The 16,592-nt window shown below is 52.1% G+C and overlaps 7 protein-coding genes across 7 annotated transcripts; 2 read left to right on the top strand and 5 right to left on the bottom strand.

Annotated features, from left to right (window-relative positions):
* Positions 1-1,480: 1,480 nt before the first annotated feature.
* On the bottom strand, positions 1,481-2,598 carry J4E92_000236 (uncharacterized protein; the record flags this gene model as incomplete). Its single annotated transcript, XM_051491655.1, has 3 exons — positions 1,481-1,533; positions 1,596-2,261; positions 2,322-2,598. The coding sequence occupies 3 exons, from the start codon at positions 2,596-2,598 to the stop codon at positions 1,481-1,483; spliced, it is 996 nt and encodes a 331-aa protein (XP_051357167.1).
* A 776-nt stretch (positions 2,599-3,374) lies between these two features.
* On the top strand, positions 3,375-4,340 carry J4E92_000235 (uncharacterized protein; the record flags this gene model as incomplete). The annotated part of the gene is made up of 1 exon (XM_051491654.1): positions 3,375-4,340. One exon carries the CDS (start codon positions 3,375-3,377, stop codon positions 4,338-4,340), a length of 966 nt encoding a protein of 321 aa, XP_051357166.1.
* A 122-nt stretch (positions 4,341-4,462) lies between these two features.
* Positions 4,463-5,907, bottom strand: J4E92_000234 (uncharacterized protein; the record flags this gene model as incomplete). The annotated part of the gene is made up of 7 exons (XM_051491653.1): positions 4,463-4,930; positions 4,978-5,403; positions 5,476-5,497; positions 5,560-5,573; positions 5,632-5,664; positions 5,718-5,787; positions 5,840-5,907. The coding sequence occupies 7 exons, from the start codon at positions 5,905-5,907 to the stop codon at positions 4,463-4,465; spliced, it is 1,101 nt and encodes a 366-aa protein (XP_051357165.1).
* Positions 5,908-8,403: 2,496 nt separating this feature from the next.
* J4E92_000233 (uncharacterized protein) lies at positions 8,404-9,779 on the top strand (the record flags this gene model as incomplete). The annotated part of the gene is made up of 3 exons (XM_051491652.1): positions 8,404-8,994; positions 9,072-9,420; positions 9,481-9,779. 3 exons carry the CDS (start codon positions 8,404-8,406, stop codon positions 9,777-9,779), a joined length of 1,239 nt encoding a protein of 412 aa, XP_051357164.1.
* Positions 9,780-10,016: 237 nt separating this feature from the next.
* On the bottom strand, positions 10,017-11,280 carry J4E92_000232 (uncharacterized protein; the record flags this gene model as incomplete). The annotated part of the gene is made up of 2 exons (XM_051491651.1): positions 10,017-10,336; positions 10,398-11,280. 2 exons carry the CDS (start codon positions 11,278-11,280, stop codon positions 10,017-10,019), a joined length of 1,203 nt encoding a protein of 400 aa, XP_051357163.1.
* Positions 11,281-11,613: 333 nt separating this feature from the next.
* On the bottom strand, positions 11,614-14,705 carry J4E92_000231 (uncharacterized protein; the record flags this gene model as incomplete). Its single annotated transcript, XM_051491650.1, has 6 exons — positions 11,614-11,897; positions 11,990-12,347; positions 12,405-13,024; positions 13,425-13,658; positions 13,710-14,079; positions 14,142-14,705. The coding sequence occupies 6 exons, from the start codon at positions 14,703-14,705 to the stop codon at positions 11,614-11,616; spliced, it is 2,430 nt and encodes an 809-aa protein (XP_051357162.1).
* Positions 14,706-14,904: 199 nt separating this feature from the next.
* Positions 14,905-15,933, bottom strand: J4E92_000230 (uncharacterized protein; the record flags this gene model as incomplete). Its single annotated transcript, XM_051491649.1, has 1 exon — positions 14,905-15,933. One exon carries the CDS (start codon positions 15,931-15,933, stop codon positions 14,905-14,907), a length of 1,029 nt encoding a protein of 342 aa, XP_051357161.1.
* Between the last annotated feature and the right edge of the window lie 659 nt (positions 15,934-16,592).

The raw sequence follows: 16,592 nt of genomic DNA, 5'->3' as shown, positions 1-16,592 counted from the left end.
ACATACTTCCTCATCGAGCAATCCGAGCTCCACAGATTCATTCGTGAACTGGATGCTTTGCATGCTTGGGCAAGGATTATGGCAGGCCTCAGCACATCCGTCACGGCGCAAGCCCCGCTGGGAATGCCCGCAGCCCGACCAGAACCGCGCTATTATGCACACGAACATCCAAGATGGCCCGATCCGTTTGCCGCCTCGGCTTGGAATACACCTTCCGAGGATGAGTACTACACAGCTCCACCAGCTCCAAGGCCCCAGCATTTCCAGCACCATCAGAACCTCAATCAGCCTTTTGGTGGAATGGGCCAAGGGTATGGTGGTTTCGAATATAGGGAGCGCGGGCATATGGGATATGAGTTTCGTCCACCCTCACCTGGTTTAGGAAGGCGATGTGCAAGTTCGACGGGTATGTGTCGGGATCAATCGAGGGGTGAGGCGCGTGCAAGAGCCGCATGGTCAGTGCCGATGCAGAGTGGACCACATCGCACACCGGTGATTACCCGAGCGCCAAACAATCCACACACACCGCAAAGAGGTGCAATGTTTGTCAGACGACCTCGCCGGGCGAGGCCGCAAAGAAATGCGGAGAACCCGGAGGTCATGGGTGATGGAACTGAGGAAGAGGAAGAGGAAGATGAAGAATATGTTGAAGAAGAGCACCAAGGGGTGGACCATGAAGGTGAAGCTCCGGGGGGTGATTTTGTTCCGCAGTCATAAGTATGAGGATCGCGCTTGTGGAGTGGTTCTGTAGTGATGCGGCATCTATATTATCAGCTAGTGCAAGATATTCATCGAGAAAAGTACGTACAGATGCTGCTAGGCTTTGCCCTTCTACACAATGTGAAATGTGCGAAGATTAGATGCGGTACTTTGCCTATTAGATTTGACAAGCTCAGGTATCCAGCAGTCACCGACGACTGTCATAGCCGGATACTGAGATGGTCCAATGTCTCCATGTATCGGCTCGATATTTTGCTCAACTTCGACTGGACGTAGTGCCATCATGGAGTCGCACCCTGGCATGCTCACAAGGCAATCGCCAACTTGTATTGAGTCGGGTCCCAAGCCGAACTGCCCTGCGTCGGTAAAGAAGCATGCTCGACCTCTCCTTGTGTAAATGAGTCCCATATCTCTTGCTTTCGTTCGCAAAACTTCCTCATCAAGTCTTTGCGTACTGTATGTTCCCCAGCGGCGCATTATCTTTTCACTGAGTAATGGCCGCTCTTGTACATGGGCAGAGGGTTGAGAGTTCGCCAGATCTTCAATAAGTATCGCTCTCAGAGTACAACACAAGACCACTTCATCCATCAATGTCAGCTCCGACATCGCGATCTTGTGATGTTGGGCGAAAAAATTACCCCACCTGTACAGGGTCTCGTCTTCTCGTTCGTATCTGAAACCTGGGTTGCCTGGCAAATCTACAACACTGCTGATGACGCCGCCAAAGGTGGCTTGTATCGTGAGCAAACTTTTCGTAACGCTAACCAATACCCCTTCTCCTGGCAATGTCGGGCATTGCATCTTGAGAGAAGACTGAAAAGGGCTGTGTCGCATGGGCAATCTCCAGTCCGGGATCCAAGAGGCTGCTAAGATACCGAAGGCCCCAGCACAGCTCATGATGCCCATCGGATATCGGACCACTTCGTTCTGGCTCAAACGAGAATATAGCTCATTCGTTGATACTTCATAGTCAACTGGAATTGAGGTCGAACTGAGACTTCTCAGTGCGTATATCCTGTCGCGGCCATCTGCACATTCGGTAACAGAGTACCGTGTCAAGAGTGTCGCCATACTCTCCGCCTGAGCTACGGTATCATCCGTTCGAAGACCGGTAGTATTTTCGTTGCCCGGAGACGAGTCCTCTGAGTCTGTGTTTCGTGCTGCGGTGAGATTGCTCAAGTGGCGCAACATTGCAATAATGTGCGGCGTCAACGCTTTGTAGACAGTTGCTTTCTCGAGGATCTTGATAAGGGAACTTAATTGATGCCACTGCGTGGTACCATTACCGGAGATAATGTAAGCTTCGCGTGCATGCATGACCTCTTGGACTACCCAGCGCCTAGTAAACCATCCAGTCTCGAGGAACTTCATTGCACGAGTAATGTCGTCGTCCTCCCCAGTGAAGAAGTATTTATTTGGAGGCCCGACCTTGAACGCTTGCAAGTCGTGTCCGGGTTCTCCGGTCCAGATCAGCACACTCGTAGCACATGCGTAGATTTTCCCCATCATGGTAACCTGCTTTCCTTTCTCGTCATTATCCGCTTGATTGATACATATAGCATCTATCCACAGGATCCGGGTAGTACATCCTGGGGCAATACCGTCCCTCAGATACCTCAAGATATGGGTAACATTGCGACGGACAAGCAAGCGAGAATCTTGCGCAACGAAGATGTAAGCCGAATCCAGATCTGTGCCCCACGTATAGGACAAAGCTTCGTAGCCGGTCGGGCCATCGGTATTCGAGACATCGTACGCCCGCTCGACGAGATCCACGTGTATGGGATCGTCGAACTGCGCCGCTGGATACAACTGTATGAAGCGCGAGTTGTCATCTTCCACGAGTGGTCGGTACTGGTAGTCCTGAATAGCCGTCATGTCGCAGGCTCTGCGTCGTTGTCGAGGCAATGCTGTCGCGATTGCTCGAGAGAATCAGGCTGGCCTGAGACTGTCGTTCCCTGGTGGAGGGGCTGTGCAAGACACATGATTGGCGAACGCCTGCAGCCGAGCTGCTTCCTTTAGGCGGCCAGACTTATGCGGCGTGGCATTCGTCCGCGCAAGACTCCAGCGGAATGACGGAGACGCAACGAGCATTGCGTGACATTTGATTTGGTAGGGGTACACTCGCATGACGAGAAGTCGGGAGGACGTCCGTCACCCCTTCTTTTGACGCGTCTTCCATGCGCGGAGATCGTTGACCGCGGGTGTGGAGATGGGCGTCCGGGCGCTAACCACCGCGCTAACCGAATTTGAAGATGACATCACCACACACTTCGGTGCTCGCGCTTTAACGCCTATCCAGCTCGGATGGATCATGTCAGCGATCGGACTTCGGTGCATACTTAGCTTGTTTTGTATGGATCTGGAGGCCTGAACAAGGCTCCATCAGTGTTGCCAGTCGACATTGTGTGTATTGGCTCATCGAGCTACACTGGTTGCAGCATAGGAGCACCGCCTTGTCTACGCATGGGCGGAATTAGCAGGCTACGACCGAATACCGACCGTATGCCTCCCGACATTGATATTTCCTAATGTACATCAAGAGGTGCATAGAAGGAAGTCACCCCCAAGTATTTAAGTGACAATTTGACACGCTTCTGTGTTCCTCACTCTACCAATAAGCACAGAATCCCTTCGTCTTCATACTTAGCAACATGGCGTTGCTATCCAAACTCAAGAACATTGCCGTAGTCGGTGCCAATGGCAACGTCGGTTCATATATTACTTCCGCCCTCCTTGCGAAGAACCATTTTAATGTCACCGCCGTCACGCGTGCGGAGTCCAAGGCCACCTTCCCATCCGGCGTCAACGTCGCACGCATCGACTACGACAGCCCAGACACCATAGTCAAAGCTCTGACCGGACAAGATGCACTCGTTATCACAATGAGTGTCTTCGGTGGTAATGCGCAAGAGAAGCTCATCCGTGGAGCAGCTCAAGCTGGCGTACCATGGATTCTACCAAACGAGTTCGGCATGTACAACACGGAGGAGATCCAAAACGAAACCATCGGGCCTGGCAAGACGATAGCTCGCAATCTCATCGAGTCGCTCGGAGTTTCTTCTTGGATAGGCGTTACCTCTGGTTTCTGGTATGAGTACTCGCTCAGCGGCGCTTACTTCGGCATCGATATACCGAAGCGAGAGGTCGTCTACTTTGACGACGGTAAACAGCGATTGAATACTGCCACATGGCCCCAGACCGGGCTGGCTGTGGCGAACTTGCTATCCCTGCCAGTATCGGCATCTGATGGCAACGGGCCGACACTGGAGCAGTACCGCAACCGCATGACCTTCGTATCGTCTTTCGCCCTCAACCAGCGCGAGATGTTCGAGGCGGTACAGAAGGTTACTGGCACCACGGAGAAAGACTGGAAGATTACGTCGGAGCCGTTGAAGCAGCGCTTGGCCACTGCTAGGGAGAAGATGATGATGGGTGATCGCATGTCTTTTGCGACAGCTTTGTACACGAGGTACTTCATCGATGAGGCAGGCTTGTTTGAGAGGGATCATAAGCTGAACAATGATGAATTGGGACTTCCAAAGGAGGACCTCATTGAGGCTACGAAGCGGGCTGTGGATCTGGCGAATACCGACTTCCACAAGAAGATGTACTCATAAGTAGTTATAGATTTAGGAGCGCCACGCTAATACACTTCCGAACCTCGCCTATACCGTTTAGAGATATGTCGTTTGTGAGGCCTTGAGGTTCTCCGTCTCTTTACTTACTACCACGATTCGCATCAGTCAAACACAATAGCAGCTTTGACAACCTCTTGTTTCCTCACCGCGTCCAGGCACTCTTCCCACTGCTCAATTCGATACGTCTTGTTCGCAATGCCGCCCAACTTCAATCTCCCAGCTTTCACATACTCCAAGACATGCGGTATGTGACTCATGCTGCAAAAGCTGGCCAGAATCGTGATCTCATTCTCCCAAATCCGGAAGGGCGACCATGCAATCTTGACACTTTCGTCGTATACACCGTAAACAACTAGCTTGCCGCCTTTGCGCACATACTCGATGGCCTTCTCGAGAACGGTCGGTGCGCCGGTGGCTTCCACCACGATATCGAAGCCGTAGGGATTGTCGGTCGAGAGCGCGGCCATGTCATCTCCGGGATTATCATCAGATATGGTGACATAGGAATCAGCGATGTTGAGTTCGCGCGCGAGATCGAGTTTCGGGCCGCCTTTTGAGGCGATGGTCAACTAGGTTGCGTTAGTAGTTGCGCGTAAATTTTGGATGCGCTGCATACATGAGCAGCGCCATTCATCTTGATCAATTGAGCCAACAATATGCCCGTCGGGCCGCATCCGAAAAGCAGTACCCTGCTTCCGACCTCCATCCGCATTCTCTCAATACCATGTGTTGCGCATGCGGCGGGTTCGAGCAAGACGGCCTCTAGATCCGGAAGGTTTCCAATAGGGTAGACCATACGAGCTGGGTATCTGCAGTACTCTGCGAAACCACCCGGAACATTACCGCCATACCCGATGACGTTCTCACAGAGTTGGGTCTTTCTGCGCGTGCAGTAGAAACAGTTCAGACATGGCTGTAAGGCATCGGCTGCTATGCGGTTACCAACTGCGACGTTATTGACGTTCTTGCCAATAGCGGCGACGGTGCCTGCTGCTTCGTGGCCTGGGAAGGTGAGTGAGGTGAGTGGAGAATTGAACGATCGCTCGTACCGGGTATCAATGGATACTTCAAGAAAGTCAGCTTTAGTCAATACATGATTTCCTGATGATCTCACCTTTGCCAGAAACTCGCCTTTGCTGCAGATGTGAGCATGCCGAGTTAGTGCATGCCTCGCAAGTTTCTCGCATCCGGAGCTTACTGGTAATGCAAATCCTTTAAGTTGGTCAGTATGATGTATTCCCTAGAGTCTTTCTCCTCTTCTGGTACTTACTGTTCCGCATACACCGCAGGCTGAGATCTTGACCTTTCGTGTGTTAGTGCAGCAAATACCGCGGGGTGATGAATAGTGTGTCGTACAAGAACATCATCATCACCGATTGTTGGCACATCGATGGTCTCGACTGCGAATTTCTCGGGGCCAGAGTATCTTGAGTATCTTAGCAATGAGATATCGTATGTTTCGCGCCGAGCATGCCTACTGTAATGCTTTCATCTTGGCAGGCACATCGAAGCGTTGACGCTTGCTCGGTTCTGCATGGCCGTTCATGATGGAAATATGTCAGAAGATGAATTCCGTTCACTACTCTGAGAGAACATCGTAATCTATCACTGCTTATAAGCAATTACAATTGCTTGTTGAGTCGTCTCGACGCGAGCGCTGGCTAGACGCGTGTGTGTACACGGTAATGCGGGGTTCGGCAAACCTTCCCCAGAGGTACGCACGACGGACTACTGCATCGGGACAAGTTAAGAACTACCACACGTTGTGCGTGCCCGGGCATCCACTGTCATCATGATAATTGCATCTTTACCTGATCGATTTTGCCGTCGTAATTACGATTTGATAAAAGTCAACAGTTGAAGGCGACGCCACTTCGCACCATGCCCTATGCCCACTCTCCCGCCGCCGTGTCCACTGGCTCGTGGGGCTGGGGCATTGCGCCCGCAAGAGGCTTATGGATGATTTGACCGCAGTCACCATTAGGAAGTAGGAAAGCTGACTTTTATCAGAGCGGAGTCTCATCCAATGGAACAGAACGCGAGCATGCCTTCAAATATTCATGATAGCGCGCGGACGCTGAACCAAACACACCACGATCGAGAGACCTACCAGCTTTGCGAAGTAACGCTGATTTTGCATGAGACTTCTGGAATCGTTTACCGAACAATACTCCAATCTCAGCTTTCTGGAGTCTAAGTGGCGATATTGACCAGAATTTGGGCATTCTGAACCTCGCCATCGAGACCTATAGGCCGCCACCAGGGCATACAAAGGTGGACAGTATCCAGGAATGACCAGGAACTGACTTCGACATCACCTCTGTCGAAGCAGTCGCAATATTAGGTAGGTCCAGTGTGTTCGGCATGACAGCTGTTGCTATACTCCTGTTATGGATGGGGAAAGTTGTAGGTTTATAGCGTTGACAGACTACACTGCAGGTTCTCTGAGCGGTATCGCAGTCGGCTTCTTCCTTGCCCAGCACAAACAGCAACTAAGAGGTAACAATATGATCTCCAAGACCACAGCCTTCAAAGCGCGTCGGCCTGTTACGGATGACGACTATCCGACCCTGCTCTTTTGGGTGAAAGATGTACCCAATCTTTATGGAGAGGTCGCTGGCGCGCAATTGGCGAACGTCTCGAATGTGGATGCGATCGGCGTTGTTGAAGAATTGGAGAAGACGAAGGTACTGAGAAGCAGCGTGGATGGATGGAATGTGCCTAAAGAGCATGTTATTCGTGTATGACTGTAAATGTGAGCGGTGTCAGCAAAAGTCCAACAGTGTAGAGACGCGAATCGGAGATGAAGCGGCGAAAGGGTCGACGAAGGGTGGGATAGGCTGTAGTCAAAGGCTGCGCATGCACCTGTGCGTGATAGACAGGTACAGAATGAAATATATCTCGACAGGACACCGTTCACATGGAGCATCTGCCGATGAGTGTATGGAAGCCGTTGACAGTGTTGACGCGCGCTGCAGCAACCGCTCGGCTTACCTGCCCCGGCATTTCCCGCTGACTAATATGTCATCCCGCCTCAGGCTAGACCGAACGACGCGTCGACGCGTTGAGCTTCACCATCCACACCCAGATTAACGGTTGTGGAATGCGCCGCTCCCTACATTATTCAATGGCTGCTTCTCTCTCAGTTCCAGCTACATTGTCATGCTCCAACGCTACGAGCTCCGATCATCGCTAAACTTGATCAATTCAGGCGCGTCTATCAACACCGTGTACCATTGCACCAGAGAGGAGCTCAGCACCCGTCATCAATCTCTCCGTCACCATGTCGAGCGTAATCGATGGCTCATCCTCGCAATGAACGAAAGTTTGAACGGCGCGTCTCCATTGTCGATGTATTACAGTCCAGCTTATGCAGGTAATGATGGCACGCACCTTCAATCGCATCTACAGCAAACGCCCGCGCAATAATACCGCAAAGAACTACTGATCCGTTTCAAGCAAATTCTATCGATTAGCATGGCCGCAGAAACAAAGCTCCAAGCGATATGGTCCAGCGGACAAAGATAAGACAACCACAGCTTATGGAACGAAGGCCAGGAAAGGCTTGCAACTATGACATCTCGGCTTCATGCTATTGACATCACCCAGACTGTTCTCTGACTCACGGCGACGGGCAGCATGACTGCACGCGTGGGAGAAGAGGTGGAAACACCCGTCGTGGGTTTCTAGGTTCCGATGGTCGAGGGTCCAAGGCCAGTGTCATTGCTGAGCAGGTAACGCCTTCACTGTATCTCGGTGGCGGTGATATTTTGTACTATTGAGTGAAACGGAAAGACAGTAGAGTCGCTTGCAACTAAACCTTTTTCGTAGTACGCTCAGAACGCAGTGTGGGTCGAGCCCCCAGCTCTACATCTTCGACTGCTCGTGCACCTTAGGCAAAGATTGTATCCAGGCTGCTCACCCTTCACCTCCCCACCTCCCGCCGGAACTACTTGTTCTTCTGCTCCTCCGCTTTCGCGTACCCGTCCGTCGCTCAGCCTCAACTAGTCAAACACTACCGCGCTCTTCCTTTTTCGCCGCGATGAAGGCACTCAATTTCTTGTCATGGACGGGTTTGGTCGCTTTGGTCGCAAGTGAGCGTCTTAGCCCGCCACGTGGGCCTCTCTTAAACATCTCAGCCCTTCACGGTTCCAGGAGGAACACCATTCCAATCGACTTCGCTGGCTTCAACCCCGCGGACCCCGGCTTCGTCGTCCATACTCGGGCACTCAGCGATGAAGAGTATGAAAAGGCGGTATGTCGAGGCCAGAAACTCTTCCTCGCGATGACTAGAGACGGCAATCAGGGCACACGTTACATCGATCCCCTCAACAGCCCTTGGGACGGCAGCCTCGAGGAAGAGGGGTTGAAGTGGGCCTGGGATATGTGGGAAGACGAGGACTCTTGGTGTGCCTTCGGCCACCAAGGGATGACAACCGCTTTCAAAGGTCTCAGCATCAGCGATAAGTCGCTCGACGACGGAGGAGACAATCAGTGTTTTAGCGCCTTCCACTACAACAGTCCGGCCGTTCTTTTTGATCCAAAAGATCCCTTTTACCTGGATGACCCCGATGGTCGGATGTTGCCAATCGACAAACAATACTATCTTGATCCATCGGGCAAGAGGCAGCGGGTAAGTTGGGTTTGCGCATCAGCCTGCTAAGCCGACTATCATAGCAAATTCCGGGGAATGACTGACACAGAGCCCAGTGCACAGCTTCCACGTACACGTTCGGCGTCAATCCCAAAGCGGGCGTACTCTTCTTCATCTCGCGCAGTAGCCCCTTCGAAACCGCAAAGATGCTCTGGAAATACACCCCAAAGACCTCTGAGCTACCCGAGCTGCGCGCCAGTTCTGACTTCGCATGGGGTCTCTGGAATAAGCTACGTGGAAAGGATAACCTTGGTGACATCCGCAAGATTTTCAGCCTGTACATCAACAACAAAGAGACGCAATCTATCATCGATAAAGCGATCGCTAAACAGGCCATCAAAGAGCTGAAGAAGTGGCCAGGAACGGAGATTGATCCAAAGTCAGAGGAAGGACTAGCGATTATCGGTGAGTGTCTCTCATTAGCATCGCGTGTTACCTTCAGTTACTAACAAGATCGCTCAACAGGTTCCGCGAACGGTCGAGCCGCAGGTTATTTCCTTGCGCAACACAAGAAACAGTTGGGCAAGGACAAGTACATCTCCAAGATCAACGTCTTCCTGACCGATAAGGAAGACCCGCTGAGAAACATTCTCTTTTACGTCGACGATGTGCCTTCGCCGCCGCCGGAGATGGCGGAGCCTGAAGATAAGGACAAGGGCAAGGATAAGGGCACTGGACTGGTGGAGTCGAACCTTGTTGATGGGGATGAGGATGGGACAAGTCTTATAAGACGACACGTGGTCTTTGCAGGCCGCTCAGACTAGGTACGTAGAAGCCGGCCTTCGATGCTGCGCCTTGAGCAGATGGTTTCGTGTACAAGAAGGAAACGATTAGATGGTTAGACAACAACGGTTCGGTTCGAGAGCATGCGATCACTAGCACAAAGTAAACTCTATTGAAAGCACTCAATGTACACGTGCATTCCTGAAACAATGACATGTACAAGAAAACATTATCGAGCTTTTGCCTTCTCCAAATCCAAGTATCCCCCCACCCTTCTATCACGACTTCCCAAACACTTTATGACTCCGCACGATGCTCTTCCCGTCTTCAGACCGCGCTACCACTCGATCCTCATCCTCATCGATAGCAATAGGCTCATTCAGCGCAACATTTCGCATCTGAATCTCCTGCGGAGGAGGTGGCGGTGGATACGGCGCCGGCTTAACAACGAAGCACATATACGGCAACGCCGGTACCCCCATGAAGGGACTTCCCGGAGCGCCCTGGAAGACATGTATAGCCGACACGTATCTGTTGTGACCAAACTGGGGTTTATGTTGTCCGAGCAGGTATCCTGCCGCGATGCCGTTCGGCGACCCTAGAAGTAATATATTAGCACTGTGTAACATGCTGCAAGCAAGAGGCCGTGTGGAACATACCCAACAAAGCCCAGTATTCCGTAGCCATTCCAGCTTCGAACACCTCTCCCGGCCAGGGTCGTACTTCCCGGCCTTCCAAAGCGCGCGCGATGATGGCGCGTGTCTCTTCGTTTGTGATCCGGTGGGAGAAAATGTAGTTGATGTTGGCGAGGTTACCGGCGCTCATCCTTTCCCATAGACCCCACGCGATGTCTGAACTCGAAGCGAGGGCCGGGAGTTGGTCTTTTGGAGCTTGGGCGACGTTCCATAATTGTTTGGCAGCAGATTGGGCTGACCGGCGGTTGATCATGTGGATTACACCGTCCTGCGCGTTGATGCCGATGGTGTGGAATGCGCCGGTGATCCTGTAGGTTCTCCCGTTGACGACGTACTGCTGTTGGTTTCTGGCTGGCAGCTGGCCGTTTGGCAACCGCTGGACGACGGCACTGTCTCTGTGGACGTAGGAGAAACATTTGTTCGGTCCGCCATCTGGGGCACTCTTCGCGCTGATTCCAAGAGCCTTCAGTGCGGTTTCGAACATCGGCTTCATGGTAAAGTCGCATTCGTCTTTGATATCTCTATTTTCGCTGTTGTCCAGGTAGCCCCACAGCGCAAGCTCGTTGACAAGTGTTCCAGTCCATGGGCTGTTCAGCGGATTACCGAACTGCTGCGCTTCCTGTGGATTGAGGGTGTCCATTAGCTGGAGCTTCTGGCCGCGGCAACCGGCAATCACCCAGAGGTTGTCGTTTGCTGGCGCGATGGGTGCTCTTTTGAGTAGGCTATGGCCGTCTTCAGTGACCAGGCTGGAGAGATCGAGTGACGTCTCGTTGACGGAGGGTAGCAGAGCCTCGCTCGCGACGAGGCTCTGAAACGCGGCGAGACATGAAAGTAGGTGGAATCTCATGTTGCAGATCAATGTGAGGTGGTAGGCGCTGCGGTGAGAGAGCACATGAGAGATGTAAGCGGGTCTATGGAGTAAAGGGCTCTAGTTCCAGTGACACGACGCGTACGTACCCGGAATGACGCGAGTGACACTCGGAGTGTTTGCGATATGAGTGAAACATCATTCAAGGTAAGCAACAAGAGTCAGAAGCGTTAGGGTGGCTAGTCTGGGAGTGAAAGACACCGTTATCAATTCACGCGAAGCAGGAATTGAATGAGCCCCCCGTCTGTACTAAGCTGGGATATCTGTGAGCCGGTGTATCGTGGCTCAAGTCTTATGCCTCTGATCGTATTTTCACAATTTCGCCCGAATCACATGCTCTCTGATGATGTTCTTCTCACCGTTACCTCTTCTAACCACTTCAAACCCATTTCCTTCTGGCGGCAATAAGTTCTCTATCGGTTCCTCTGGTACTGTTGGCGGCGGTGATGGCGCCCAACCGACGCGGAAGAAAAGGTGAGGCAGTGTCGAGTGCTCGTAGGGGCGGAATATGTGAATAGACTCAACATATCTGTTGCCGCCAATCTTTGCCTTGTGTTGCGCCAGCAGATATCCTACAGCTCTACCATTGGGTGATCCTAGATTCGCATTGGTCGTCAGTGACTTCCCAAGCCCGAAGCATAAGATGCTTTGCATCACGAGTGGGAGAGTATGGAGAAATTCAACGTACCCAGAAGAGCCAGATAATGTACTGAGTGGACGTCCACCACAGTTCCTGGCCATAGCTGTACCGTTTCGAGATTCTTGTCCACCAACATCCTATCCATAATTCTCCGCGTTTGGTCGTTGGTGACTAACATGGAGACGACGCCATTAATATTCGCCAGGTTTTCACCACTTACTCGGTTCCAGAATCCCCAGGCTACGTCTGAGCTTGTACGAAGGGCCGGCAACTCATTTGGCGGAATGGGAACGTGATCCTTTACCTTCCAGAGTCTGCGGGCTTGATGCTCAGCGGACCCTCTGCGAAGGAAGAAAATTATACCAGCAGCTTTGTTGATGACGACGGTGGCATAAGCGTCCGTGACCTAGAAGCACAAAGCCTTTAGTAAAGGCCAGCGAAGGGAGTCGAAGCATGAGCTTACCCTGTACCTCACACCATCGACAGTATACCACTGCTTGTCCTTGGGTGGCAAGATTCCATTTGGTCTCTCCACGACAGCGCTATCACGATGTTGGTAAGAGAAACAGTAGTTTGGCCCGCCATGAAGATTGTTTTCCTTGGAAAGTCCCAGGGCGTCTAGCATTGGCTGGAGAACACCGATCTCGCAGTCGTCATCAGGATCACTAGTTCCTTCGTTGTAACCCCAGGTGAGAAGTTCGTTCCTGAGGTCGCCATCCCAGGGAACTGTCAAGGGATTGACAAACCGGGCGGCTTGCGGTGGGTCCTGGGTACACGCAAACATGAGTTTAGCGCCCCGACATTTCGATGCATGCCAAAGTGCTTCAGTAGCAGGAACTGGAGTGTCAAGCCGTACGTCATCATCGTCAGTATCGCTATCGTCGCTGTCGTCGCTATCGTCGTCGTCATCGTCGTCATCGTCGCTATCGTCGGGGTCGCCTGCGACGTGCACAGTGAGGTTCTGGGATTCGAGAGTGACGGAAGTGACGTTGGTAAGGTTGCGCAAGGCCTCAGTCGCGCCGAGGGCAACAAGACCCACGATGCAGAAGATCTGCGTGAACTTCATCTTTTCGACTCGCGGTGCTGCAGGTAAATTTGCGTGCGGGGTAACGACAAGAGGAAGGAGAGAAGGTGGGCACTGGAGCCTTCACCGGACAAGCGAGCGGCGCTTGCGACACAAAGTGAAGGTGAGAGAAGGTGGCGGAGGGGATGTGAGGCAAGAGCAACACAGAGCTGAGATAAGAAAAATGCTGGGAAAGAGAAAGCACGTTCGACCCAACATGCTGCACTGCTGTATCTCAGCCACTGGTCAACTCATGTGTAAGCCTGTATGCTGTCTCATCGCAATACCTTTGAGTTGTTAGGTTTTGACGACCGCACTTACCCTCTTGCAATATGCTATAGCCTTCCCATCAAAGCTTAGCCCAAACAACATGTTCTCTAACCAAATTCTTCCCATCCCTACTCCTCCTCACTACCTTACCCTCTCGAACCGCCGCGCTACCCTTCTCCGCCGGTTTCTCCGGCGCACCAGGAGTGTCTTCCACATCCGGCATGGGTGTTGTATTCTTGTCAACGTGAAAAATGAGATTAGGCTCATCATCAAACTCATCGCCATCGTTTCTAAATATCGTGATCTTGTAGATGAAATTTGCGCCACCGAGCTGCCTTTTGTGTTGTAGAAGAAAGTAGCCAGCGCCGAGTCCATTGGGCGAGCCTAGAGAGTGTCAGAGAGAGCGGGATGCGATGTGCAGGAGAAATGACGTACCAATAAGCGCAAGAGCAGCTTCAGCCTCAGCGTCATTATCTGACCCAACAACAATCTCCGTTCCCGGCCATCTCTTCAGCTCTGTTTCTCCCACCGCCTCCAAAGCCTTCGGTATGATCGTCTCAGCCGTTTGCGTATTAACAATCTGGAGAGCCATGATCATTTTGATCATTGGTTCTCCTGGAACCCTGTTCCAGAGCGCCCAAGCTAAGTCAGAGCTCGAGCGGATCTTGGGCAAATCGGCTTTATCGACTTGTTCCGGTCTCAAATTCCAGAGATCTGCGGCTCCTTGCTCAGGTGACATTCGGTTGAGGAAGTAGAGAATACCGTCGTTGCGGTTTATGCCTACGGTGCTGTAGGCGTCGGTGACCTGTTGCGTTATTAGACGTTGGCCTGGTGAACATCACGTTGATGAAGGTGTAGGTTACTGACCCTGTACGTCTTCCCATCTGCCTCGTAACGCTGACTGGACAAATAAGGCATCTTGCCATTTTTGTCTCGAATGACCGTAGGCCCATTGCTATGCTGTAATCTGAAGCAATGATTCGGTCCACCCTTCCCCGCCGGTCGCGTGTCAACACCGAGAGCGTCGAAAGTGTTCTTCATCTTCAACTTCTCATCGAAGTCACACGAATCGTCGATGTTCGTGTTGTCCTCTTCGTTGTCGAGCCAGCCCCATTTTCTCAGTTCAGGCTTTAGATCGCCGTCCCAAGGACTTTGTGTGTAAGGCCATTGCAGCATCGTGTTGCTTTCTTCTTCGTCGAGGGACATGGCTCGGACAAGGGCGGCGCCGCGACAATAAGCCTTGTGCCATATGGAGTCATGGTCTGGGGGTGGCGGTGTGTCGACAGCAAGTTGGGGATCTGCGGCCGCAATCGAGACTTTGGAGCTTGAGTTGATGGCAGTGAAATCTTCATGTAGCTCTTGTCCAGATACGACTCCACTTGTAGCCGAAGTGACAAGACTGATGAGACAACCGTAGGATAGCAGCTTCATCTCAAGAAAGTGTAGTAGTAACAGTTTGGGATAGCAAGAACAAGGGGTTTGGACAAAGGCAAGGTCTAGATAGAGAGGAACTCCCGATGGGAATCCGCAATGTCTTTCATGACGCAATTCCAGAAGCGAAATTGTCCCATTTAGCGTGTAGGTACGAGTGAAACCAAGGGCGACCGCCTTGTCACCGACATCCAAACGCTCAAGCCCCCCACTTCTTCTTCAACGCTTCCACCTGAGACGCATTAACGCCCAATACACTTCCATGCCTCAGGTTCTGAGGCCAGGCACTCCTATCACTCGCTGTCCACTGGCCACTCCTTACGTTGGTACTCTCGTAGGGCCTATATCCATCCGCTCCATAAAAGTCCAGCAAGAGATGCGCCTTGCCGGCTACTTGGTTGTCCCAGTAAGGCGCGGGGCCCTCAACGCCAGATGCGATGATGGCGTTAGCACCTGCAGGTCTAGTCCAGGTGCCAAATAGCCCATTAGTCGAGATCTCCGTAAAGACTGTTTTCGCGCTCTCATCCTTCAAGAAGCGCGCGTACGCGTTGTTACCGAGAGCCAGAAACTCCTGGTCGATAATGTTGGTGGGTGATCGGTTGATGTAGTCCTGAGGCGTGCTAAAGGTCTTGAAGTCCTTGGTATATGCGTAGCGGATGCGGATCGACGAAGGTGGACCTGTGTGCTGTGGGTCGGAAGTGGGATAAAACTTGCTCGCCCAATGAACGAAGTATTGGCCTTTGGCTTCGTCGAAGATAGCGCTGGGTGCCCAGACCATTCCTGCAGTCGCATCTTCAACAGTGACTAGGCGTTCGTTGGTCCATGTTACAAGATCGACGGATTCCCAGACGAAGATGCCGCGGGATCCCGTGCGTTGGGATGCATCCCACGTTGTCTTCCCGATGTTCAGATCGGTACCAATGATGTACCACTTCTTTCCAGCTTCGGCTGCTCCGCCAGATATGATTGCAGGGTCGCGGACGCCAAGAGTGCCTTTTGTCGGGTTGATGACCGCTTGGCCTTTGTTCAAAGCAGTCATGGAGTTGGCGTTGTTGCCATTGGAGAGGTAGAAGTATACAGAAGGCTTGTCGCCGAGGAAGAAGACGCCGAGATAGTTTGTAAGAGACGAGTCGGCGCGAGATGCAATAGCATGTCTTGAAAAGTCGAGGGTCTGTGATGGTAAAGCAAGAATGCTGGGAAGCAAACTACACAAAGTGAGGAGACGCATCGTGAAAGGAATACGGTAAGCCTGGATATGACGAGCAGATGAGAAGGCGGAAGGCCACTTATAAAGGCAGTGAAATAAAGTTCCATCCGGCGTTGCCACATAGTTTGTCAAGGATACGACGTCACGAGCGTTGCGCAACGGCTGTCCCTCCTAAGACGGCTAGGTACCCAAGCTTCGGTGAACCCTAGGAGCGTCAGACCGGGAAGGTGACCATTTTTGCGGGGTAACGTAGTCACAAAGTCATTAGAACCTCTTCTGGTAGGTGGGTCTGGGGATAGATTAAGTTGGATATGGGGTGTGGTATTAATCCGGCGCTACCGGTTTCCAAGGCGCTACATGAGCAGCCTCGGTAGTTCGGCCTAATGCAAATGCCATAACAAGATGGTTCCGTCGACCAGAATAAGAAGGCAGTCGAATGCGCATAGTCCTTTTCCGTGTTCTGGGGCGCAGGAACTATTCGCGACTGTTCGGTAATGAACCTCATGGACTCGTCAAGCTTCGATGCTGGTCCTGCATGAGTCACCTTCACTAGCCATGGCAGACTCACCGCATAGTCACCAACAATACCGTGTTTAACGATCTATACGAGGCCAGCGCAAATCTACACCACGTTGTGGCTGATTGTGTGACCTAGGTGGCATCCGGGATGCCATGGGTAC

The sequence above is a fragment of the Alternaria infectoria genome (assembly GCF_024043175.1).
Source record: "Alternaria infectoria strain BMP 0036 chromosome Unknown scaffold_1, whole genome shotgun sequence".
Classification (NCBI taxonomy): Eukaryota; Fungi; Ascomycota; class Dothideomycetes; order Pleosporales; family Pleosporaceae; genus Alternaria; species Alternaria infectoria.
Note: the sequence above shows the minus strand (reverse complement) of the source record. Positions and strands in the feature narration are given on the sequence as shown.